This window comes from Peromyscus californicus, unplaced genomic scaffold (assembly GCF_007827085.1).
Source record: "Peromyscus californicus insignis strain IS unplaced genomic scaffold, ASM782708v3 Scaffold_6__1_contigs__length_162567912, whole genome shotgun sequence".
NCBI classification, from domain to species: Eukaryota; Metazoa; Chordata; class Mammalia; order Rodentia; family Cricetidae; genus Peromyscus; species Peromyscus californicus.
In genome coordinates this window covers 12,985,677-13,010,896 of record NW_026294584.1, presented here as the reverse complement: position 1 = coordinate 13,010,896, position 25,220 = coordinate 12,985,677, and the positions used below count along the sequence as shown (strand labels likewise).

General features: G+C 42.3%; 1 protein-coding gene across 4 annotated transcripts in view; it reads left to right on the top strand.

The window, feature by feature from the left end:
• LOC128099286 (multidrug resistance protein 2) overlaps positions 1-25,220 on the top strand; it is a 70,009-nt gene that overhangs the window by 19,987 nt on the left and 24,802 nt on the right. For all 4 annotated transcript variants that reach the window (XM_052721106.1, XM_052721107.1, XM_052721108.1 and 1 more), the window contains 12 exons: positions 10,337-10,450; positions 10,598-10,708; positions 10,901-11,026; positions 11,114-11,317; positions 11,598-11,768; positions 12,698-12,859; positions 13,985-14,158; positions 16,132-16,278; positions 17,278-17,385; positions 20,438-20,515; positions 22,335-22,418; positions 24,911-25,114. In XM_052721106.1, the coding sequence (XP_052577066.1) occupies positions 10,337-10,450; positions 10,598-10,708; positions 10,901-11,026; positions 11,114-11,317; positions 11,598-11,768; positions 12,698-12,859; positions 13,985-14,158; positions 16,132-16,278; positions 17,278-17,385; positions 20,438-20,515; positions 22,335-22,418; positions 24,911-25,114 (1,683 nt within the window). The remainder of the gene's footprint in view (positions 1-10,336; positions 10,451-10,597; positions 10,709-10,900; positions 11,027-11,113; positions 11,318-11,597; positions 11,769-12,697; positions 12,860-13,984; positions 14,159-16,131; positions 16,279-17,277; positions 17,386-20,437; positions 20,516-22,334; positions 22,419-24,910; positions 25,115-25,220) is intronic.

The following is a 25,220-nucleotide window of genomic DNA, read 5'->3' as shown; positions in this document are numbered from 1 at the left end:
TTTATTAGGAGAAGGAAGGAACAGGAAAGAATGAGCCTGTTTGAAAGACATGTGCAGAGAGCGGGGAGGGTGCATGGGATCTGCCTTTTACGGACTACCCTAGCTCATGCGCATATGGGCCCATGTGGTTGCGCCATGCATGTGCATAGATTACGTGATCACATTGCACACAAATTACGTAACTGTATGAGGACAGATGGCCCCAGAAATGACTAGGCGGAAATGACTAGGTGTCTTCCCAGGGCATGCACGGTCATGGGGGCGTGGTTAGAATTCCTATTAGAGACCACATTTGAATTCTCCACTTCTTACCCTGTGTCTTCTGTCTTGTTATTTGTGGTCTGATGTCTGTCTGTCCTTAAAAGGGCTTTGCTCTATATTCATTGAACAGCACAGAAAAACATGGTATTGGAAAAGAATTGTGGGGGCCCAAATTATTCAAGGTCAGAGAATCTGAGTTTACTTTACCCAGGAGAGCTGCATAATGGGATGATTTGGCCAGGAGCATGGTTACCCGGTGTTTTGAAGGGTCTACTCTTGGCTGTATGGTGTGCTTTGATCTTGAAAGGGGGAGGTCTTTTGCCTTGCCCCTTGGCATTGTATAAAAAGCCCTTTGGAATAAACCTCAAGGTGACTGGGTATTGCCCTAGGGCCCTCCCAAAGCTATCCTGTGTCTCTGACTTTCTTATCATCTCCTTCTATCTTTCTATCTAATACTTCATTATTCCTCTCTCCTCCCCTCAAGAACCCATTGAAAGGTGGGAGCTGGACTCCCACAAGGAATGAAGAATTCTTTTATACTGAAAAATTTAATAGAGTCTTACAAGAGAAGATGCTACTTTCCTGACACCAAATAGCACTCAGAACTGCAGGCAGATGTTATCAACCTATACCCACTTGATGATTCTAACATTTATGCTGGATACTTGTTTTCTTTAAAGATACTTTCAATTTATTGTCTGTTTTTAGCAAATTATCCCCATAACACACTCTCTCTCTCTCTCTCTCTCTCTCTCAAGACACACACACACACACACACACTCTTCTGGGTCAGGAATATGGAAGAGTACGTAGTTTAAGATTAAAGCTATGCATTTAGCTTAGGTTGTAAAAGCAAAGTATATCTGAAGTCCAGGCATGGTTAGGTTGGCTACATTGCTTTCTTAAAGGCAAGTTCAACTTAAACCGGATGAATACACAGTAGGGAAACAGAGTGACTATATGGTGTTAAATGGTCTTAAGGCATATTATTAACTTGGTTGCAAGGTCTGGCAAAATTTAGTCTCTGAAGACAAGAAGTATTTTCAGAAAAGGTGATTCCCAGACCTGTAGCCTGGTTATCCTTCGCTTTAGATAAAGTATCCACTTATGAGTGAGTACATACTGTGTTTGTCTTTCTGGGTTACCTCACTCAGGATTTTTTTCTAGTTCCATACATTTGCCTGCAAATTTCATGATGTCTGTTTTTTACTGCTGAGTAATACTCTGTTGTGTAAATGTACCACATTTTCTTTATCTATTCTTCAGTTGAGGGGTATCTAGGTTGTTTCCAGGTTCTGGCTATTACGAATAATGCTTCTATGAACATAGTTGAGCAAGTGTCCTTGTGGTATTATTGAGCATTCCTTGGGTATATGTCCAAAATCGGTACCACTGAGTCTTGAAGTAGATTGATTCCCAATTTTCTGAGAAACCACCATACTGATTTCCAAAGTGACCGCACAAGTTTACACTCCCAGCGATGGAGGAGTGTTCCCCTTACTCCACATCCTCTCCAACATAAGTTGTCTTCTGTGTTTTTGATCTTATCCATTCTGGCAGGTATAAGATGAAATCTCAGAGTCATTTTTGATCTACATTTCCCTGATGACTAAGGATGTTGAACAATTCTTTAAGTGTATTTCAGCCATTCAGTTCTTCTGTTGAGAATTCTCTGTTTAGATATGTACCCCATTTTATTTATTGGATTATTTGGTATTTTGATGTCTAGTTTCTTGAGTTCTTTATATATTTTGGAGATCAGCCTTCTGTCAGAAGTGGGGTTGGTGAAGCTCTTTTCCCATTCTGTAGTCTATCTTATTGACTGTGTCCTTTGCCTTAGAGAAGCTTCTCAGTTTCAGGAGGTTCCATTTATTAATTGTTGATCTCAGTGTCTGTACTACTAGTGTTATATTTTGGAAGTGGTCTCCTTTTCCAATGCCTTCAAGGTTACTTCCCACTTTCCTTTATATTAAGTTTAGTGTAAATGGATTTATGTTGAGGTCTTTCATCCACTTGGACTTGAGTTTTGTGCATGGTGATAGATATGGATCTATTTGCATTCTTCTACATGTCGACATCCTGTTATGCCAGCACTATTTGTTGAAGATGCTTTCTTTTTCCATTGTACAGTTTTGGCTTTGTTGTAAAAAATCAGGTGTTCGTAGATGTGTGGATTGATGTCAGGGTCTTTGATTTGATTCCATTGATCCATGTGTCTGTTTTTATGACAATACTAAGCTGTTTTTATTACTATAGCTCTATAGTAGAGCTTGAGGTCAGGGATGGTGATGCATCCAGAAGTCCTTTTATTGTACAGGACTGTTTTGGGTATCCTGGGTTCTTTGTTTTTCCATATAAAGTTGAGTATTATTCTTTTGAAGTCTGTGAAGAATTGTGTTGATATTTGGTGGGGATTGCATTGAATGTGTAGATTACTTTTGGTAAAATTACCATTTTTACTATGTTAATTCTACCTATCCAAGAGCATGAGAAATCTATTTTCTGATATCTTCTTCAATTTCTTTCTTCAAAGACTTGAAGTTCTTGTCATACAGGTCTTTCATTTGTTTGGTTAGAGTTACCCCAAGGTATTTTATATTATTTGTGGCTCTTGTAAAGGGTGTTGTTTCTCTGATTTCTTTTTCAACCCATTTATCATTTGTATAAAGGAGGGCTACTGATTTTTTTGAGTTAGTCTTGTATTCTGCCACATTACTGAAGGTGTTTATCAGCTATAGGAGTTGCCTGGTAGCACTTTTGGGGTCACATCTGAAAGGGCCAAGCAGATGCCATAACAGGCTGCTCAGTCTTCTCTCAGAGATCCGGCCTCAATTTCAGTTTCCTGAGACTTGAGCAAGCAGTCTCTGGGAGGGCCGTGAACAAAAGACATAGTCCTTGCAGTAGCTCCCTTTCTGCACATACTCTGACTGCTCAAAGTTCAGCCAGATGTTTACTGTCTGGGACCCCTCACCAACTTAGAGTTATGTGCATGAGTCAAGGACAGAGCCTAGACCACTGAGCTAGCCCCCACAGTCAGTACGTGCTAGGCCAGCCAGCCCCCATGGCAGCTCAAGGACAAAGCCTGGGACTTGTGCCAGACTGCCCCCAAAATGATAATTGTAACCCCCAACCAGTAAATTCAAAGGTTACATACCCTCACCCAATTGAAAGAGAACAGAGATAAAAATAAACCAATCCGAGTTGCACCCTTGCAAAATCCCCAACCCCTGCTCCCCAACCGCCCTGAAGGGCTTGAGGGTTTTGCCTTTAAATAGCTAGCCTCACAAAGAATGAGCAACTCCTCCCTGCCTCACTGTATTGGGTGTAGGAACGAGTTCCCTGTCTAGACTTGTATCTATAGAATAAACCTTGCTGTTGCATTCTGGACATCCACGGTCTTCAGTGGTCTCTTTGGGATCATGATCTGAGCATAACATCATTTGCAAATAGTGACAGTTTGACTTCTTCCTTTTCAATTTGAATACCCTTTATCTCCTTTTGTTGTCTTATTGCTCTAGAACTTCGAGTACTATATTGAATAAATATGGGAAGAGTGGACAACCTTGTCTTGGCCCTGATTTTAGTGGAATTGCTTTGAGTTTCTCTTCATTTAATTTGATGTTGGCTGTCAGCTTGCTCTATATTGCTTTTATTATGTTTAGGTATGTTCCTTGTATCACTTATCTCTCCAAGACCTTTATCATGAAGGAGTGTTAGATTTTGTCAAAGGCTTTTTCAGCATCTGATGAGATGATCATGTTTTTTTTTTTTCCCTATCAGTTTGGTTTGTGTGGTGGATTATGTTGACAGATTTTTGTATGTTTAACCACCCTTGCATCTCTAGGATGAAACTTACTTGATCATGGTGGATGATTTTTTTTATGTGTTCTTGGATTCAGTTTGCCAGTATTTTATTTTGAATATTTTTGCATCAATGTTCATGAGGGAGATTGGTCTGTAGTTCTCTTTCTTTGTTGCATCTTTGTGTAGTTTGAGTATCAGGCTAACTTTAGCCTCGTAAAAAGAGTTTGGCAATGTTTGTTTTATTTCTATTGCTCGGAACAATTTGAGGAGTATTGGTATTAGCTCTTCTATGAAATTCTGGTAGAATTCTGCACTGAAACCATCTGGACCTGGGCTTTTTTTGGGGGGAGGGGGTTGGGAGACTTTCAATGACTGCCTCTATTTCCTTAGGGGTTATAGGTCTATTTAAATTGTTTATCTGGTCTTGATTTAATTTTAGTATGTGGTACCTATCCAGAAAAATCATCCATTTCTTTTAGATTTTCCAATTTTGTGGAGTACAGGTTTTTAAAGTATGTCCTGATGATTCTCTGGATTTCTTCAGTGTCTGTAATTACATCCCCATTTTCATTTCTGATTTTGTTAATGTGGTTATTCTCTCTTTGCTTTTTGGTTAGTTTGGATAAGGGTTTGTCTATCTTGTTAATTTTCTCAAAGAACCAACTCTTTGTTTCATTGATTCTTTGTATTGTTCTCTTTGTTTCTATTTTGATTTCAGCCCTGAGTTTGATTATTACCTGGCATCTATTCCTCCTGGGTGAGTTTGCTTCTTTTTGTTCTAGAGCTTTCAGGTGTGCTACTAAGTTGCTAGTGTGAAATTTCTCCAAATTCTTTATGTAGGCACTTAGTGCTATGAACTTTTCTCTTAGCACTGCTTTCATAGTGTCCCATAAGTTTGGGTATGTTGTGCATTCATTTTCATTGAATTCTAGGAAGTCTTTAATTTCTTTCTTCATTTCTTCCTTGACCCAGTGGTGATTCATTTGATTGTTGTTCAGTTTCCATGAGATTGTAGGCTTTCTGTACTTGGTGTTGTTGTTGAATTCTAACTTTAAACCATGGTGATCTGATAAGATACAGGGGGTTATTCCAATTTTTTTATATCTGTCGAGATTTGCTTTGTGACTGAGTATGTGGCCAATTTTAGAGAAGGTTCCCTGAGGTGCTGAGAAGAAGGTATATTCTTTTGTGTTAGGGTGGAATATTCTGTAGATATCTATTAAGTCCATTTGAGTCATAACATCTGTTAGTTCCCCTATTTCTCTGCTAAGTTTCTGTCTGGAAGACCTGTCCATTGGTGAGAGTGGGGTGTTGAAGTCTCCCACTACTAGTGTATGGGGTTTGATGTGTGATTTAAGCTTTAGTAACGTTTCTTCTACGAATGTAGGTGCCCTTGTATTTGGGGCATAAATATTCACAATTGAGACTTCATCTTGTTGGATTTTCCCTGTGATAAATATGTAATGTCCTTCCCAATCTCTTTCAGTTGATTTTAGTTTGAAGTCTATTTTATTAGATATTAGGTAGGATAGCTACACTAGCTTGCTTCTTAAATCCATTTGATTGGAAAGTCTTTTTTCAGCCTTTTATTCTGAGGTAGTGTCTGTCTTTGAAGTTGAGGTGTGTTTCTTGTATGCAGCAAATGGATGGATTGCAAGGTGAATAAGTTTAGGGCCATTGAGGTCGGGTGCCAGGTGTAGGGGCTGGAGGTTTTGTAAGAGGCATTCTAAGGGGGAATGAGAGGGTGTGGAAGACACGGTTCCCATGGATGAGAGAAGGAAAAGGAAAGGGTTATTGCAGGCTGTAGTAGCGGGCATCCGCAGGACTCAGAGAGGACTGAATGAGGACCAAGCCATTCAGAGGGTCGTCAGCACACCCAATGGGGGTCCTGTTTAACTTGGCTAAGCCAGAAGTGACTCGGTGCTAGGTACCAGGGCTTTGGTAGAGGGCCAGAAGGCAAGGATGAAAACCGAGCTCTAAGAGGGGTCTCATCCATAGGAAAATGTCAGGAATGGGGCCGCAGAAGTCCTGTTGGGCCTAATGAAACTTTAGGATTGCAGCTCTAAGGATGGTGGGATGGGGTCAGCTGAAGAGAGCCTGTCATATTGGGTTATGGTTGGAGTACCAGAGGGGTGACAGATAATCAAAGGTCACTTCCTCATCCCTCAGGCAGTGGGGCAGGTGTGGTCTCAGTGAGGAGAGTACCTCCATTCCTCAGAGCACAGGAGTGGGGGAGCCGGTCCCTCCGGGACTGAGGCAGTCCTGCACCAGGCAGCCTGATTGCGCAACTGGCCTTGACCCAGAGCTCTGAACTGCAGCTGCTATTTAGAATCAGGGAAATGTTTAGAACGACTGAGGGGGAACTTACACAGTTGCCTTGGTGGATGGGGGTGTGAGTGATGGGGTGAGCTGGAAGGTGAGCCTGTTGTGGTCCCAGGGTCCCAGCGTGTCTCAGACCTTCGGGAGGGCCTGCTGAGTTCACAGCACCAAATGTTGTATTTTAAAATGGCAGGAGAGGGACCTTGGTGGGTTGGAGCCAAGGTGCCTCATGGCAGGTAAGAGACAGAGACTCGCCATGCAGATAGTGCTCATGTGGAGAGTTTTATTAGTGGTGAAGGGGGAAGGGAGAGGGATGGAAGAGCTGTCTTGTTGCGGGGGTGATGGGGAGTGGGGAGGGATGGGGAGGGGGGCGAGGAGAGAAGGTCCGTGGGCCTCACTTTTTATGAGGGGACTTCCACACATGCACAGGAACACTGTGTAGCAATGAGTGCAGGATGTTGTTAGAACCCTGAGCCAGCCAAGGCATTGCCTACACATTGCCCAGGTCCCCAAGGGGCAGGTCTGAATGCTAACAGTGGGTGCCCTTGTATTTGAGGCATAAATGTTTAGAATTGAGACTTCTGATGGATCTTTTTCCTGTGATGAATATGAAATGTCCTTCTCCATCTCTTTTGATTAATTTTAGTTTGAAGTCTAATTTGTTAGATATTAGGACAGTTACACCAGCTTGTTTCTTAGGTCCATTTGATTGGGAAGTCTTTTCCCAACCCTTTACTCTGAGGCAATGTCTGTCTTTGAAGTTTAGGTGTGTTTCTTGTATGCAGCAGAAGGATGGATCCTGTTTTCGTGTACATTCTGTAAGCCTGTGTCTTCTTATAGGTGAATTGAGTCCATTGCTATTCAGGGATATTAATGACCAATGATTGTTAGTTCCTGATATTTTTGGTTTTGTTGGTGGTGATGTTAGTGTGTGTGTGTGTGTGTGTGTGTGTGTGTGTGTGTGTGTGTGTCCCTTCTTTGGGATTTGCTGATATGAAATTATCAATTGCCTGTGATTTTGTGGGAATGGCTAACTTCCTTGGGTTGGAGTTTTCCTTCTAGTGCTTTCTGTAGGGCTGAATTTGTGGATAGGTATTGTTTAAATCTGGTTTTATTTTGGAATATCTTGTTTTCTCCATCTATGGTGATTGAAAGTTTTGCTGGATATAATAGTCTGGGTTGGCATCCATGGTCTCTTAATGTCTGCATAACATCTGTCCAGGACCTTCTGGCTTTCAGAGTCTCCATTGAGAAGTCGAGTGTAATTCTGATAGGTCTGCCTTTATATGTTACTTGGCCTTTTTCCTTTGCAGCTCTTAATATTCTTTCTTTATCCTGTATGTTTAGTGTTTTGATTATTATATGTCCAGGGGACTTTTTTTTGGGGGGGGTCTGGTCTATTTGGTGTTCTGTAAGCTTCTTGTACCTTCTTAGGCATGTCCTTCTTTAGGTTGGGAAAGTATTCTTCTATGATTTTGTTGAATATATTTTCTATACCTTTGAACTGGAATTCTTCTCCTTCTTCTATTCCTATTTTTAGGTTTGGTCTTTTCATGGTGTTCCAGATTTCCTGGAGTCTTTTGCTCCTTTATTGTCTGTCTGTTTCCTTTATTGTCTTTTGTCCTGAATGGCCAACGGGTCTAGTGATAGGGTGGTTGTCAGGTTGAGTAGGGTCATCTCCACTGAGGTTTGTGGGGGCTTGGGTGCCTAGGTCCAGCATATTGTCCAGTTCTTCCAGCTGGTGTGGGCTTTACTTGTGCCTATGGGGTCTGTTTTTCCAGCTCTTGTGGGTTGTGCCTGTGCCTATAGGATCTGCTGATGTTGCTGGAGAGGGCTGTTCACGCATGGGCTGCTCTTCTTCCAATTAGTTCAGGTGGTGCTTGTGCCTCTCGGGGCTGCTGATTTTGTGGAGGATGGTTGGCCAGGGAGAAGATGATGGGTTTGGTGGGTTTAGGTGACGGAGTGGGTCTTGTAGATTCCAGGGTCCAATCGCCTCTATTTTTTTTAAACCCCATTCAATACTGTTTATGAGGCTATTTGATTAGGAATAGGCTCCCCCCATCTACAGTTTTTAAGGTAATTTAAAATTTTATCTTATTTTTCATTATGTATATGTATAAATATATGTGTGTCATATGCATGTGTGTACAGGTGCCACTGGAGGCCAGAAGAAGGTGTCAGGTCCATTGGTGCTGGAGTCACAGGTAGTTATTAGCTGGTGGTTGTGAACCACCCAACATGGGTGCTGGGAACTGAACTCGGGTCATTTGCAGGAGCAACATGAGACATCTCTCCAGCCCTTAAGGTAGTTTTTTATTTTTGAGAAGTTAAATATTTCTAAGTAGAAGAGCTTAGATTGTAATAAGAGCTGTGTCCTGCTTACTGTGATATAGAGAAAGTGTTATTTATTTCATATGCTGAGTATAGATGTCGCTGGAAGTTTTCCTGTGTCCCACCTGGTCCTGCAGCTACTCAGACCCAAGTAAACACATGCAGGCTTGTATCAATTACAAATTGCATGGCCATGGCCTATGGCTCAGTTTTCTTGCTAGCTAGCTTTTATTACTAAACTTAGCCCATTTCTGTTAATCTATGTGTCGTCACGTGTTCTGTGTCTTTACCTGTGTACCGTTACACACTGCTCCCTAGACAGCAGGATGGCATCTTTCTGCCTCTCTTTTCTCTTCCTGTCTATCTGCTTGGATTTCCACCTTTGTCGAAACTGCCTTGCCATAGGCCAATGCAGCTTTATTTATCAACCAAGCAGAGCAACACATATTCATGGCATACAGAAAGACATCCCACAGCATATAGAACCTGGGCTTCACACATGTTAGCCTAGGTAGCACCTCTACCCTTGAGCTGCAGCCCCAGCTTTGGATGAGCAATATGCATCATACGTTCACTGAGTGCAAATCTGTCTTACAAGCAGGAACATCCGAGAAGTGCATGCAGGATTTTATACCAGACCCACTGGGTTCAAATTCTGGCTGGACTTTACCAGATCCATGATTCGGAGCACTTGTCTAAACTCTTCTGGCTTCTCTTATCTCTTCTACCAAACAGATGTGACAGGAGCATGTGCCATAGCTTTTAGTGTCCTCGTGAAGACTAGGCGTGCTACACAGTCGTATTCCTGTATGGCTTAGAAATGAGCAGTGACCTCAGTTCTTGTGAAGCTCCAATAGAGAAAAGACGAGTCTTTAGTAACAAGAAGCAAGTGTTTTGAATAAAACAACGAACAAAAGCTCAAATACCTGCTCATTAGACTTCAAAAAGAACACAGTATGGGATGGTGAACTGGGGATACTGAGTCACACCGTAGGTGTGTGCTGTAGGATTGGGAGAGCATTTGCAGTCAGTGGCATCCAGTGCAGCCTAGACAGAGCAGGTCAACTTGAAGGCCAGAGATTTGAAGAGAATGTCCTGAAGATGTACAGTACTCGTCCAGGTACAGACCTGGTCTTCTTTCATTTTCATTGTGTTTATTTCATTTTATTCTTGTGAAATTCTAGGTAAAAAATGCTGAATCTTTGAAAAAAACCTTTCTATTTACTATGATGATTGTATAGAAAGTATACCCTGTGTGATGAAGCAAGTAACACTATCTCCAAATTCTAAGCACATTACGCCTTTAAATTTAAATTTACATTATTTTTTTAATTTCAATCAAAGAATCGCAAAATTTTACTTTTGGTGACTACAGTATAATACTTTGATCAATGTACATAGTGTGGAATGGTAAATATAGCTGATTACCAGGTTTTAAACTTGAATCTCTGAGTCATAAACTTAAAATATTTTAGTACTCACTATTCTTGCCATTTATTCTTACCAGTATTCCCTGTCAATTATTCTTGTCATTTTGAAATGAAATTGGTTATGTTAGAGGAAAAAGGAGAAAAATTGTGCTGAGCACTAAGTAATGGCTTGCTTTGGCCCCCATCCTCAGGTCTTCTTCTCTATATTAACTGGGACTTTCAGTATCGGACATCTTGCCCCAAACATAGAAGCCTTCGCAAACGCAAGAGGGGCAGCCTATGAAATCTTCAAGATCATTGACAATGTGAGTCTGACCTGCCCATTGATCCATCCATCTACTTAAAAGATTTTTCTGATCGAGTCAGTTTTGTTTTTACTTCCTCTCTCCACAGAGTGTCCCTACAGATAGTTATCGTAACCTAGTGATCGCCTAACATATGTTTCTGTTTAGGAGCCAAACATTGACAGCTTCTCAACAAGGGGACACAAACCAGACAGTATAATGGGAAATTTAGAATTTAAAAATGTCCACTTCAGCTACCCATCTCGAAGTGGAGTTAAGGTACGGCGATATGATAAATCTGTGATTCAATCATTTGTTGGCTAGAGATACTCCTTTAGATACTGTAAAACAAAATCACATGTATGTTATGTGTTTAAACCCAGTACTGACTTCAGCTTTCAGCTCATAGAACACACATAGATCTGTGTGTCTGGGAATTGCCCTAGCATTAGCATCTCACCTTTTTTGCAGATCTTGAAGGGCCTCAACCTGAAGGTGCAGAGTGGACAGATGGTGGCCCTGGTTGGCAACAGTGGCTGTGGGAAAAGCACCACTGTCCAGCTGTTGCAGAGGCTGTATGATCCCATAGAGGGCGTGGTGAGTGGGCATGCAACAGCAGCAGTTACCACTGCCCATCATTCTGACTCCGTGATTCTAAAGTGAAAACCACGCATTCTATTTCAGGTCAACATTGACGGACAGGACATCAGGACCATCAATGTGAGGTATCTGCGGGAAATCATTGGCGTGGTGAGTCAGGAACCTGTGCTGTTTGCCACCACCATCGCTGAAAACATTCGCTATGGCCGAGAAAACGTCACCATGGATGAGATTGAGAAAGCTGTCAAGGAAGCCAACGCCTATGACTTCATCATGAAACTGCCCCATGTGAGTTGTGCCTGTCCGCTGTCACCCCGAGGTTCAGAGAGCAGAGCTCTGGCCTGACACTATCCATGTGAAAACTCCTGTTAATCAGAAGAACTTCCTTAGAGGAGAAATCCAGTTTACTGTGGATTTTACATCGCTCACCCTATCTACTAGGGGTAGAACTGGACTGTATTGCTGTCGAGGCTCCAGTGATGACCACATTCCGATTTGAAATGTGAACTGAAGTAGTTTGTTGCTTTACTACATTTTCCTGTTTCTTTTTTTTTTTAATAATTTGTAGAAATTTGACACCCTGGTTGGTGAGAGAGGGGCTCAGCTGAGTGGGGGACAGAAACAGAGAATCGCCATTGCTCGTGCCCTGGTCCGCAACCCCAAGATCCTTTTGTTGGATGAGGCGACCTCAGCTTTGGACACAGAAAGTGAAGCCGTGGTTCAGGCCGCTCTGGATAAGGTCTGTGAGCTGTACTTACAAGGTCTGAATTATAAGAATAATAGTATTCCACTGTTTATGTTTTTTCTTGTATGTGTGACTGTGCGTGTGTGTATGCATATGCATGTATAGCTGCACTTGAACATGTGTGCACATGTATGGATTATCTTCCTTAATTGATCTCCACCTTATTTTTTGAGACGGTGTCTCACTGAACCTGGAGCTCACTGATTTGGCAACACTGGCTGGTCTATGAGTCTCAGTATCTTTCAGTCTCTACCTCCCCATAGCACTCTACTTAAAAAAAAAAATCTATTTATTTTCTTGTAATGTTTTTATTTATTCTTTGAGAATTTCATACAGTGTATTTTGATCATATTCTTTGTTGTTGTTATTCTTTTGTTTTCAGAGACAGGGTTTCTCTGTGCGGCCCTGGCTGTTCTGGAACTCGTATCTGTAGATCAGGCTGGTCTTGAACTCAGAGATCCAGCTTCCTCTGCCTTTCAAGTGCTGGGATTAAAGGCATGTGTCACCATGCCCAGCTTTGATCATATTCTTTACTCAACCCCAGTCCCTCCAGATCTTTTCTCACCTTTCTCCCCACCCAACTTCATGTTCTCTCTCTTCTCTTAAAACAAACATACAAAGCCAGAGTCCCATTTGTGTTGGCTGACTGCGCCTGAGCATCGGGCCTGCCCTGCGGTATGGGTGATGCACGGAGTTTTACTCCATTGAAGAAAACTGCTTTTTCCTTTACCAGAGCTATCAATTATGAAGAGCGCCATGGCTAAAGAGAGACTTCATGCCCACATATTTGTTGAAATCATAGGCTATTTTCTGTAGCTTTACTGGTTTTGTATTGTCCAAGCACTGACATTCAGCAAACATAAACTGAATGAGTTTTTACATATAATTATTCATGTCTCATAGCCTGGTTTCTCTCTCTCCAGGCTAGAGAAGGCCGGACCACCATCGTGATAGCTCACCGCTTGTCTACAGTTCGTAATGCTGACGTCATTGCTGGGTTTGATGATGGTGTCATTGTGGAGCAAGGAAATCATGATGAGCTCATGAAAGAGAAGGGCATTTACTTCAAACTTGTCATGACACAGGTACAGTGGAACTCTAGAATCTTCCCAAATTACATTGGTAATAATATATTACTATTTAATGCTATGGATGGTTTGATTTGATTTGATTATCTTGAAAAGTAGGAAAAGTGCTTTGGATATTCAGGACCAGGCAAGTGTTTTGTGATACTTTTTCTGGGAAAGAGAGAAGCTTAAAAAGGATAATTAAGGTTTAACAAGGTAGCCACATGTGGCTACTGAGCGTTTAAATGTTGGTTAATCTGGATTTTGAAATATTTTAAGTACAAAATGAACACTGGGATTATGAAGGTCTAGTATTAAAAAATGCAAAATATTCCAGTAGCTTTTTGTACTGTTACATGTTGAATGTATAAGTTGGATAACAATAATATCTTGGATTCACTAGATTAAATATATAGTTAAATTGATTTTTTACCATTTTCACATTTTCTGTTGTGGCTGCTAGAAAAATTTAAATGGCAGGTGTGACTCACATTATGGAATATACCACATTGCCTTTGATAACACTAGTTCAAAGCAAACTTGATTGACTGAATGCCCCAGAGAAAAAGGTGGTTTGAGTTAGCTTTCTGTTGCTGTGAAAAAACACCAGGACTCAACACAACTTAGGGAGGATAGGGTAGATTCCATCCTGTAGCTTATAGTCAGTCCATCATCCAGGGAAGTCAGGCCAGGAACCCGGAGGAGTGCTGCTTACTGGCTTGCTCCCTCTCCTTACTCGGTCTTTCCTATACAACCCAGGACCGCCTGCCCAGGGATGGCACTGTGTGCTGGGCCCTCCCACTTCAATCATAAATCAAGAAAATACCCGACAGAGTTGCTTAAAGGTCAATCTTATAGAGGCATTTTCCTCATTAAGATTCCCGCTTCCTGGATGTTTGGGTTTGTGTCCAGTTGCCAAACCGAGCAGCACAGAAATGGCTACCTAAGAGTCGTTGTATTTGGTGCAATCCTTTTCATTTCACGGTTTTCATTTCATCACATGAGAAAGCAGAGCAGCTTAACCCCGTCTTGTCCCATAAAAACTTGAAACATTTCATGGTTTTCCTCAGGCTGATGCTTATGAGCTGTTCCTCTTGTCTAACTGTGCCTAACCAATTTCTCCGTCTTTCTTATTTGTTTTAGACTAAAGGAAATGAAACTGAACTGGGAAGTGAAACTTATGAATCCCCAAGTGACACTGAGGCCTCTGAATTGACTTCAGAAGAATCAAAATCCCCGTTAATAAGGAGATCAACTTGCAGAGGTACTCATGGTCCACAAGACCAAGAGAGAAGAGTCAGTGTGCAGGAGGCGCAGGTATGGATGTGGCTGCAGTCTTAGTTCTTAAACCCTCCCCACACCCCTCCTTGTGTCTCTGTTAGTTGGGTGAGCTGGAGCTGGTGTAGGAGGGAAAACAAGATATGACTGTTTCGATGCCTTCTGTCATGCTTTATAGATTGTTGCAGAAATAAAAATCAAAACATTTTACAGTCAGAATTCATAGGAGTTTTTTTTAATTTTGGATTTATGTAAAGAAACTGTAGTGGTCTGTAGTTTTTTGTTTGTTTGTTTTTTGTGTTCTTTTTTTTTTTCTCTTTGGGGGCCCACCACCTAGCTCCAAATAAATACACAGAAACTTATTTTTACTTACGAATGCCCAGCCTTAGGTTGGCTTGTTTCTTACCTGCTTTTCTTATTTAACTTAAATTATCCCTTTTCTCTTTAACTACACTTTGTCTCTGGGCTTTTTACGTTTCTTCTTACTTTCTTTCTTACTCTGTGGCTGGCTGTGTGGTTGGATGGCTGGCCCCTGGCATCCTCCTCTTCTTCTCCTTTTTTTGCTCCTTCTTTTATCTTTCCTTGAACCTGGCTTTCTCCTCCTATTTATTCTCTCTGCCCACCAGCCCTGCCTATCCTTTCTCCTGCCTTGCTGTTGGCTGTTCAGCTCTTTATTAGACCAATCAGGTATTTTAGACAGGCAAAGTAACACACCTTCACAGAGTTAAACAAATGCAACATAAAAAATACAACACATCTTTGCATCATTAACCAAATATCCCACAACATAAACGAATGTAACACATCTTAAACTAATATTCCACAATAGTGGTCTATATTATTAATGGCCTTGCTGTGGCACAATACCCACCTGAGGCAACTTCAGGGAGGAAGGAAGGGTGTATTGTGTCTCACAGTTTGAGGGTAAAGTTCATCGTGGTGGGCTTAAGATGGAAGCAGAGTGATGTGCTTGTGTTCGGTTCCCTGCCCCTTGACTCAGCCCCAGAGTTAGGTCTTCTCAGGGCAGTTAAGCAGGTCTGGATCTGGATCACCCCTTGCAGCTGTACTCTGAGGCGTATCTCCTTGGTTATTCTGGGTCCTGTTAAATTGACAATATTAGCCATCACTCTCAGGAATTCCTAAAGTCAGGAATGTTGAACAAATCTTAAGTCATTAGTAAAATCGTGCTGTTTTGTTTTGTTTTTGTGGTGCTAGGGCCTCATACATTTCACTTGGGCACCTTACCGATGAGCTCCATCCCCCACCCTTCATTTTACTATCTACTATAGCAAGTGGGACGCAGCCCTGCCTGTATGCCTTTATGCCCTTGTACTCTTAATATATATGAAGAGTCTGTGCAGATGGATGGAGCTGGTCCAGACATAATATATGTAAATAAACATATAGCCAACCAAGACTAGGCTTATGAGAGTTAAAAGCACATATTCTTTATAACCTCAGATGTCCATAATATCAGAATTATTATGTGTTAGGACAGTTTAATGATTTTTAAAAGGAGTGAGACGCTGGTGGATCTGCCAGTACTAAATTTTCTATTCTGTTTGTTCCCAATTATAAATATTCTTGTTTTGTGAAGTCTAGGCCAAGAGTGTTGGTAACAACATCATTAGTTTTTTAAATGAAACTGTCAGAGTTAGCTTCAGAAATAGTACTGCCAGTCAATAAGGAATTATGTTATATTCATTAATGATAATATGGATGGAGCTATAGATGATAAACCTAATTATCAATTTTTAAATAATACCTCTATGTGTATGAGTGTTTTGTCTGCATGGATGCCTGTGTACCGTGTGTGTGCAGTACCCTTAAAGGCCAGAATCAAATCCCCTAGAACTAGAGTTACAGATAACTATGAATTGCCTTACGGGTGCTGAGACTAGAACATGGGTCCCCTGGAAGATCAGCAAGTGCTCTCAGCTGCTGAGATGTTTCTCTGGCCCCCACGTTATCAATTTTGTAAACTATCTTATTGTAATGGATGTGTTTTCTAGGAGGAAGATGTGCCTCTAGTTTCGTTTGGCCAGATCCTAAAACTAAACATAACTGAATGGCCTTACTTGGTCATTGGTGTACTTTGTGCTGTTGTAAATGGATGCATGCAACCAGCGTTCTCCGTAATATTTTCAAGGATTATAGGGGTAAGTGTTGGTGTCCTTTCTGAGTATTTGTTTGTGTTTACCAATGAAGAGTGAATGAATTGTTTCTATTTGTACCGTTGACGATAAACCAGAAAAACATGACTCTTCACATGGCTTGAAGATAGGAGAATAGAAGTATAATTTGTAAGAGGAAACATAATTTTTTTTATTTAAGCTCTTAATTTTTTTCATTTGAGAATACTGTATTTACATCATTTTAATCTTCTTTTACCCCCTCCAACTCCTTAGGTCTACTCCCCACCCCCTCTCAAATTCATCCACTCTTTTATAATTATTATTGTTACACACACACACACACACCCTACTGAGTCCATTTAGTGGTAAAACACAAAGAAATAGGGATAAAAGACAGTTGACAAAATGGGCTGTCCTTTGGGGGCAGAAAGAGTGTAAGAGCCAGAGAACCAGGACACCTGCTGCTGAATGACACGGGAGTTGCACCCATGAAATTGTGACAATAAAATCGCCTTTACAAGAGCCATATAATGACAAACCAGTCATCATGCCAAAGTGAGTGGGTGACATTTCACACGGGCCCATAATCAATGCCTCTGAGAGATGGAGACTCCATTGCTTTAGGGATGAGCTCCCTATAGTACAAATAATCAACCCAGACAGCTTGGAACACTTTGAAATCTTTACAGAGTAAAACAATGAGCTGTTGAACAGTATTACTCCTTGCCAAGATTCCAAGTAGAGAGAATTTATTGCAATTTATTCCATAGTAGGGTGGCATGCATTAATCTATATGGACCCCCCCCCAATATTGTTGGGTGAATCTGTGAATGGCAGACCCCCCCTCTGTCTAGAAGGAAGGCAGAATACAGATGCCTTAGAGGTCAGTGTTCTGGAAACCAACCTTGTTCCAGTATACAAGGTCTGTCTTGTCCTCCAGACTGTTTGAGATGGGGAGTGGGCTCCATGAGGAATACCTTTCTCAGCCATAGAACTAACAACCCTTCAAATACTTTGTCACAGGTTTTTACAAGAGATGATGATCCTGAAACCAAACAACAGAACTGTAATTTGTTTTCCCTGCTTTTTCTGGTCCTAGGAATGATTTCTTTTGTTACATATTTCTTACAGGTAAGTGTCTACATCATTTCTGTATTCATTTCTGAAGATTGTGCAAACAAGTATTTCATTTTTCTGTGTGTGTGGTTCCTCCATCATGACCTGGGCTGTACTAGTCCTACGGTTCTGCCACCTCTTACTTTCCTCGTCTCTACCCTTTCCCCAAACACAACCCTCGACCTAATCAGAGTAAGGGGATGTTCAATGTGCTAGAACAAAGATGGAGACATCAGAACCGGGTAAGTTTGCAGCTAAGTATCGTGGGTCTATTTAATACTGAGAGAAATGTGTTTCTATGTTTGAAAAAAGGAGAGAGGGAGAAACTAAGAGAATTCTGCAAGTGTATCACACTGATTTAAAAACTAGTTTGAGATGTTTGTCACTATGCTCTTGCTACAAAGAACCCTTCCTTTCTCTTTTCTTTCTCTCTCTCTTTCTTTCTTTCTTTTTTTCTTTCTTTCTTTCTTCCTTCCTTCTTTCCTTCCTTTCTTTTTTTTTTTTATTAGTTTTGAGACAAGATTTCTCTGTGTAACAACACTAGCTGTAGCTGTCCTGGAACTTACTTTTGTAGACTAGGCTGGCTTTGAACTCACAGAGATCAGCCTGCCTCTGCCTCCTGAGTGCTTAAAAGCGTGTGCCACCACACCCAGCAGAAAGAACCCTGTCAATGATAAAAGAATGCCAGTCAGTAAAAGGAGAGAAGCACTTACGTCTTTAACACTTTTTGTAGGTTGAAAATCATATGACTCAAATTCAATTGCAAAACATTAAATGCTCTTGCTCTATTGTTTGGAAAGGCGTGCAGCGTGGACTCTGGGGTTAGGCCTAGATCTTTCTGTCATTTGCACACAGAGCCAATTATGTGTCTGTGGAACAATTAGCCATAGCTGCCTTTGCCCGAGCTTCCCTTCTCCAACATACGGGAAAGGTTACCTCAGGATGATTGAGAGAACTATGACCAAGTGAGAAAGCCTGGATGTATGAGGCATTGGGAAGTAACGTCCTATTGAGTGAATCAGTGATTAACCACATGGAATCTTTTAGCTGAAACTCTGAATATTTCTTTTAATACATTTTTTTATTTATTTAAAATTTTATTTTATGTGTAAGAGTGTTTTGTCTGCATGCATGTCTGTGCACCATGTGCATGCCATGTACCAGTAGAAGCCAGAAGAGGGACACCAGTCCCCTGGAACTGGAGTTACAGATGGTTGTGAACCACCATGTGGGTGCTGGGAACAGAACCTGGGTCCTCTGGAAGATCAGCCAGTGCCTTTAACTGCTGGGCCATCTCTCCAGCCCCTAGTTAATGCATTCTAGACATGTATTAATATTTTCTTAGACAAAACGCAGTTCCTGAACACTGTTGGAGGGAAAAAATGAATAAAAGAGTTTTTTTGACTAAATGCTTATAAGATTGTAGAACTACACTTTGCTAGAATAAATGAGACACTGCCTACCAGCAAGAGGGTGGGTCTCAAATGTGTGGAGAAGGTTCAGTTGCTCCATGTGGAGTGGGCAGGAGATTGGAAGGAAGGCGGCTTTGAGCTGGTCATTCCTGCTTTGGCAGTTAGAATGGTGAAGCTTGAGGAGAGAAAGCTATTCCCTCACAGTCTGGCTTTGTTGGAGAAACTGAGTTCAAACTCAGTGTGGTAAGACTGCCAACTCACATTGAGAGACAGCCGGTGAACTTCAGAACGGCTTAGCACAGTCCATGACGGAAGGGTGGAATATGCCCAGCTGCTCATCTGAGAAGTGGGCAGGGACATGAGTGAGGGCGGGAGGTCAGACTGGGTCCCATCCTGCTCAGGAATTTGCATACCTTGGTGTAGGCCCCAGTTATGCCACTGTTGACCTGTGGCCTCTGGAAACCTGTCAACTGTTCAACCCCCAGTTTGGTTTTAAGCATGATGGTTATCGGGTTATGAGGTCATCATGTCGCCCACCGTGTGGCAGAAGGCAGCTCTCAGCAAAAACAACAGTGACAGCTTCCCTGTGGCACACTGCAGGCAGGTAGTAAGCAGCCCATCTAGTCTAGCAAATTCAAAGTGAGGAAGACCTTTTGATCACATGTCATTTGATCCAACAGCAGAAACCTGTTTGTGTTCCCATCTGGCCTTCACTTACATAGTCCCCCTTCTTTCAGTAACACCCGGAGTACCCTTGGGAACACAGAAGAATATCTGGCTGCCCTTTTCCACTTCCTGATGCCACAGAGGTCACAGGGATGGAATTAGGACTCCCCTTTCTGTTGCACCACACAGCCTTTCCCACACGGCTTTTCTGTGTCTCAGCTGTGGTTACCAGTTCAGGTGGAACGGGGAATACTGCTGCTTCCTTTGTCCCCGTGGTCATCCTATCGAGGACGTGGCTGACCTCCTTTCGAAGATGTGGCCTGGCATGGTGGCCCACTCACGTCTTGCTGTTCTTTCCTGGTTACTCTGTCCCTCCCTCAGACATTGAAGTGCGTAGCCTTGAAGCATGGGGAGGGAGGTAGAGTGCGAAAGACTTTCTCTTGGTGAGCCACCTTCCTCGATCTGCTTTGGTCCCAAACTTTGGTTTTTTCAGTTTGTAAGCTAAGACTGTTCTCTGCCTCCTTCATGTAGGGGCGACTGTAATTTCTTTTTCCCAGATTTCCCCTTAGCTTCTTGTGCAGTCATGAGCAGTGCACATCTTTTTTGTCTCGCAAATGTTCCCGTTGGATGATAAATTTTGTTTACAGCTTGTGTAGAGTGCCCCAGCTTTCTAAGTGCTTGCTGTTGTTCATCGAGGATGGGGTGGGTGGGGCATGTACACGCAGTTGTGGTACCCCCCGCCCCCACACCTTGTTGCTGACTGGGAGCCATGGGTTACTGTCAAAACTGGCCTCTGCTAGCCCTCCCACCACTCCAGCTACATCGCTGGCTCCTGGGTAGAGTCACAGCAGTACAGCACACCCAGGAATGGGGCTTTGTGACTCCACATTCATCCTGCCTCCGCAACAGCATCGATCCACTTCCTGCTGTGTGCTTGGTGTCTGAGTCTCCGGTCAGCCTTCTGTGTGACGCATTCTCATTCTTCACAGGGCTTCATGTTTGGTAAAGCTGGAGAGATCCTCACCAAGCGACTCCGATACATGGTTTTCAAATCCATGCTGAGACAGGTATGGTTGCACCCGGAGGTGGGGAGGTAGGACTTCTCTCTTGTGCTCTGTGGACACAGATTGTAAAAGCTCTGTCAAGTTCCTCAAATAGAGATCCTTCACGGGTCTCCTTAGCCTCCTCTTGGGATGTTGTTGAGCCATCTGTAGTTAGATGTAGGCTGCCCGGGTCTCCTCAGCCTCCTCTTGAGATGTTGGTGGGCCATCTGTAGTTAGATGTAGGCTGAGGACCTGCAGTCTGTTTGCTGCAGGCGGGCACAAGGAACCAGACTGACTTGAGACAAATAGAGTCTTCCGAGTAGGTTCTCCTCCAGCCTTTTGGTCCAGCATTGAAAGACCACAGAAGCCAAAGTAATCTTCAGTAGCCCTCATCCCTCACTCTTCCTTACTTCTCCTGTGAAGCTGGGATACCAGGTCATGACTCTTGCCCTCAGGAGATACCCTCCATGCCTCTCATTCCACAAACCCAAGGTCATCGCCGTAACTCACCACCCCTCACTGCCTAGTTTCTTCGCTCTCCATGCAGTGTAAGCTCCCTGACTTAACAGGACAGGGTGCATCTCACAGTGTGCACCTTCAAGACCCTCCAAACAGACAGTGAGGATGTTTTCCTTAAAGAAGTGGGATTTGGGAAAGGGATTCCAGGACAGCCCAGTTGAAAGAGGGAAGATTTTTGTTTTTTTTTTTATCAATTGTGAGAAATTTGCATATGACTTTAAACCTTTTATGATCACTGAATGTTCAAGCATCCTAGCCCAGGCAAGCTGGAGGCACTTGAACCCAGCTCAGAAGCGTCAGTGTTCCACAGGACAGTGACTTCTCCTGGGCTGTTGTTTCATTGGTGTTTTAAGATTTATTTTATTTTTTTAAATTCTGTGTATATTGGGAGTGGGGTAATGTGCACATGAGGGTCGGGCCTGCAGAGGTTCAGACTGAAACCTAATAACTCCCCTTCTGTTTAATATGTTCACCTCTGCTCCACTTGTTCATCAGCCTCCTAGCTGGTGGTGTTACCTCCAACCTCATCCCAATCTGGAGGCAGTGTATCAGGGAAAAGTCCATAGTCTCCACAGTTGCCAAAGGCCATGCACATGTACATCTCCCATCTGCCTCACAGAGGTCATCTGCAATGGTACCCCCGTCCAGCACATGGTGTCTTCAAGACACTGTAGGTAACTTCAACAACGGTTGTGGAAGGTTCAGGGGGACCCCAGTAGGACAAAAGGATCCAGAGGAAGAGGCAGATTTAGAGATAAACACAGTGGGTTTGTTGTTTGTTTGTTTGTTTGTTTGTTTAGGCTACACAGCTTGCTAGCTTTAGTTAAGATTGAGTGTGCCTTGGCCCTGGTCTTTGCAAGCGCTACATCTTCTCTCTCAGAGGCTCTCATCTTTTCCTTCATTTCATATCTGCTCACACATCCCCTTAGAAAGTCCTTCTCTGCCCCTTCTCTACCTTGTCCCTTACTTCTTTGTCCTTCTTTGATAGGTTTTTGTCCAGAGTGTTAATAACTGTCAAGACAGCGTGAATTTGTTTACCTGTGCCTTCTCTCCCTTGAGTTGAGGCTGTATGATGATAGTGACATGTTACTCTTCACAATTTAATACTTAGAGTTCTGCTGGAGACAAATAGACATTTTTTACGTAAATTAACAAATAGTCCAGTTACATGTTTGTATAGGAACTTTCTTCTGTCTATTGAACATTAAATTTTGAATATTAAATGCCGGGGATATGTGATAGCTGATGCTGTCACATTCTCCTATATCTAAGAGTTTCTTAAATAGAGCATTCTGATTTAAAAAAAATACCTTTTATATTACAGGATATAAGCTGGTTTGATGATCATAAAAATAGTACTGGCACGTTGACCACCAGGCTCGCCAGTGACGCTGCTAATGTTAAAGGGGTACGTGCTTCCTTCCTGTGGGTGGGTGGTGTCTTTCCATTTTGATCCCCAGCATGGGACTGATTTTCCCTTATAGGTATTAGTGACTGTCTTTAAGAAAACATAAATATTCGTTTAACGCACTGGGATATCACATGCATTGTAGCTAAGGTATAAGATGAACTATACATTGCATAGGATATAACTTAGAGGCATTCTTTTGTTATTGCTGTTTTTCATACAATTAATAGGGCCCACCAAGGATAGTTATTAGGAAAGGACCCTCTGTGTGTGGTATCCTGCCCAGGAGGCTTATTTGAGGTGTGAGGGTTGCTAATAGAAGGGGAAGTATTAATAATACGTTTCGAAGGGTCAGTCTGTTTTCCTGCTCAAGTTAATCAAGGGACAGTTGTAATTGCTACTCAAGAAAAGACACATGTGCATCTTGTCAGCATGTTTCTAGACATTACAGTTCAGAGCAGAGGGAAGAAAATCTTCCTTAAAATGATCGTAGAAAACAAAACACATATTAAAACTTGTTGCCTGCCTGGAGGGAATAGCTTTGAATTGCCACATCATCAAATTTTGATTTCTGACTGAAGTTGGTTTCTTCTGTACCCACCACTTCACAGCAATAGTCTTCAGGAAGCTGGTGTGAGAACTCACACATGTTCCCCATTGTGTCCCCCTCAACCCTGGGCCTCGGTGCCAGTCTTCATCTTTCCAGCCTCCTGAAAGACAGAACTACACACTGACTTTACAGGCAGTAATAGATGGCGCTTCTGTTAAAATAGATCGGAATATGAAACCACATAGGCGAGTTGGAAAATTCTTCAAAGCCTTGTAAAGCTCAAGAATTAGTTTTATATTTATCTTTTTTAAATGGGTAAATCAAACAGTAAAGACTTAAGATGAGTTGTGCAGGACACAATGTACACACAAGACGTAATTATGTATGTCATGTAACAAACAAGACTCTTGCCCTCACACAGTCTTCTTGGTGGGTCAGACTATCAAAAAGTGCAAAAGGATGGCTGGAGGCAGGGTATAGAGTTAGGGACTGCCTAGCTGTTGGAAGGGAAGGAGGGATGGAGGAAGGAAGGAAGGAAGGAAGGAAGGAAGGAAGGAAGGAAGGAAGGAAGGAAGACCTCAATGATGTCATGCAGGCAGGAGTCTGATGGAAGGGAAAGTGTGATTTTTGTAGGAATATTCTTCCTAGTTCTTCTAGGAGGAATATCCTAATAAGATTGGCTAGTGCTAAGGCTCTGACTCTCCCACCTTCCTCAGATAGCCAGATTTTGTCATCTTGTGATCTATCTTGATTCTTTGGCCCTAAGACCTACCAAAGCAGGATCTGCCTATGTCTTAAAGGTTATGGCCAGGGAAATGCCTCTACTGTGCCCATGGGAGATGCTCTGAGTGTTTCTGTCCATCAGCAGCTGCTATGGGGAGTGAGTTCTGGGTAGGATTATAGGAGCTAAGACCAGGAGCACCTGAGTGCATCCCCATCCTACAGAGTCTCCAGGTCACTTCTCTTGATCTTCACATGAGAAATGTGTGGGAAGAGCCCTTTAAAGGTCACTCTGCTCTTTGACTTGTGCATAACATAGCAAAGGGTCTCCTCAGTAGAAGTTTAGTTGACTGCACCACACACACATACACACACACACACACACACACACACGCATGCACGCACACATTTTTCGTAATTTTTTGCTCCATATTTTTTTCCCAAGTCCAAGTAAATGACACCTAATAAGTGTTTCAAATGAGCCCAGGTATGAATTAATACCCTTAATGAAAAATGTTAGTCTTAATTTATAAGCAGTTGGGTGCCTAATGTTGAAACTTCCACCATTGCCAGGCCAGTCTCCTTTACATAGCTTGCTTTAGTGATCACGCTTTGATACATGACGATGTCTTGGTATTGAAGAATCAGCCAGGGCTGGGGAGAGGGTTCAGTAGGTAAGACTTTCTCTGCAAGCACAAAGACCTGAGTTTGAATCCAAAACACTCAATGTAAAAAAAACCAGGCCATGGCTGCATGTACCTGTAACCTCAGCATTGGGGGACAGAGACAGGTGGACCCCAGGAGCTCAGGAGCAAGCTATGGTTAAAGCCTGTTTCAAGGCAGTAAGGCAGAGAACGACAGAGGAAGCCACCCTGCATCCTGCTCTAGCCTCCATATGGGTGAGTACGCCAACACACTCATGTTCGTGTACTCCACAAACACGCATGCACCCACATATCTTGATTCAAACACACCCAAAAAAGAAAAAGGAATCAAAATAGAGAGAACATCTTAGTTCTGGATTATTGATCTCTTTTATATTTATGTAGAAGTCAGGGAAATCCTCATTTTAGAAACACAATAAACTTAAAATTAAAGCAGAGCTTTAGTAACTGAGAAGACAATTAGTGTATTTGCATGAAAGCAAATTGTCCTAATTCTTAAGAGTACGTGTATTTTACAGTTAATGTAAAAATGTGTCTCTAATTGTTGTGTTTTTCAGGCTATGGGTTCCAGGCTTGCTGGAATTACCCAGAATGTAGCAAATCTCGGGACAGGAATTATCATATCCTTAATCTATGGCTGGCAGCTAACACTTTTACTCATAGTGATTATACCGCTCATCATATTGGGTGGCATTATTGAAATGAAAATGTTGTCTGGTCATGCTCTGAAGGACAAGAAAGAACTAGAGGTTTCTGGGAAGGTGAGTCAAACTAAGCACAATGCTTACCTAGCAGCAAAACGCTTCTTGGTGGTGATGTTCGCGATTCCCTGCTGCCGGCTGTGCTCTGAGGATGTGGTTCTAACCG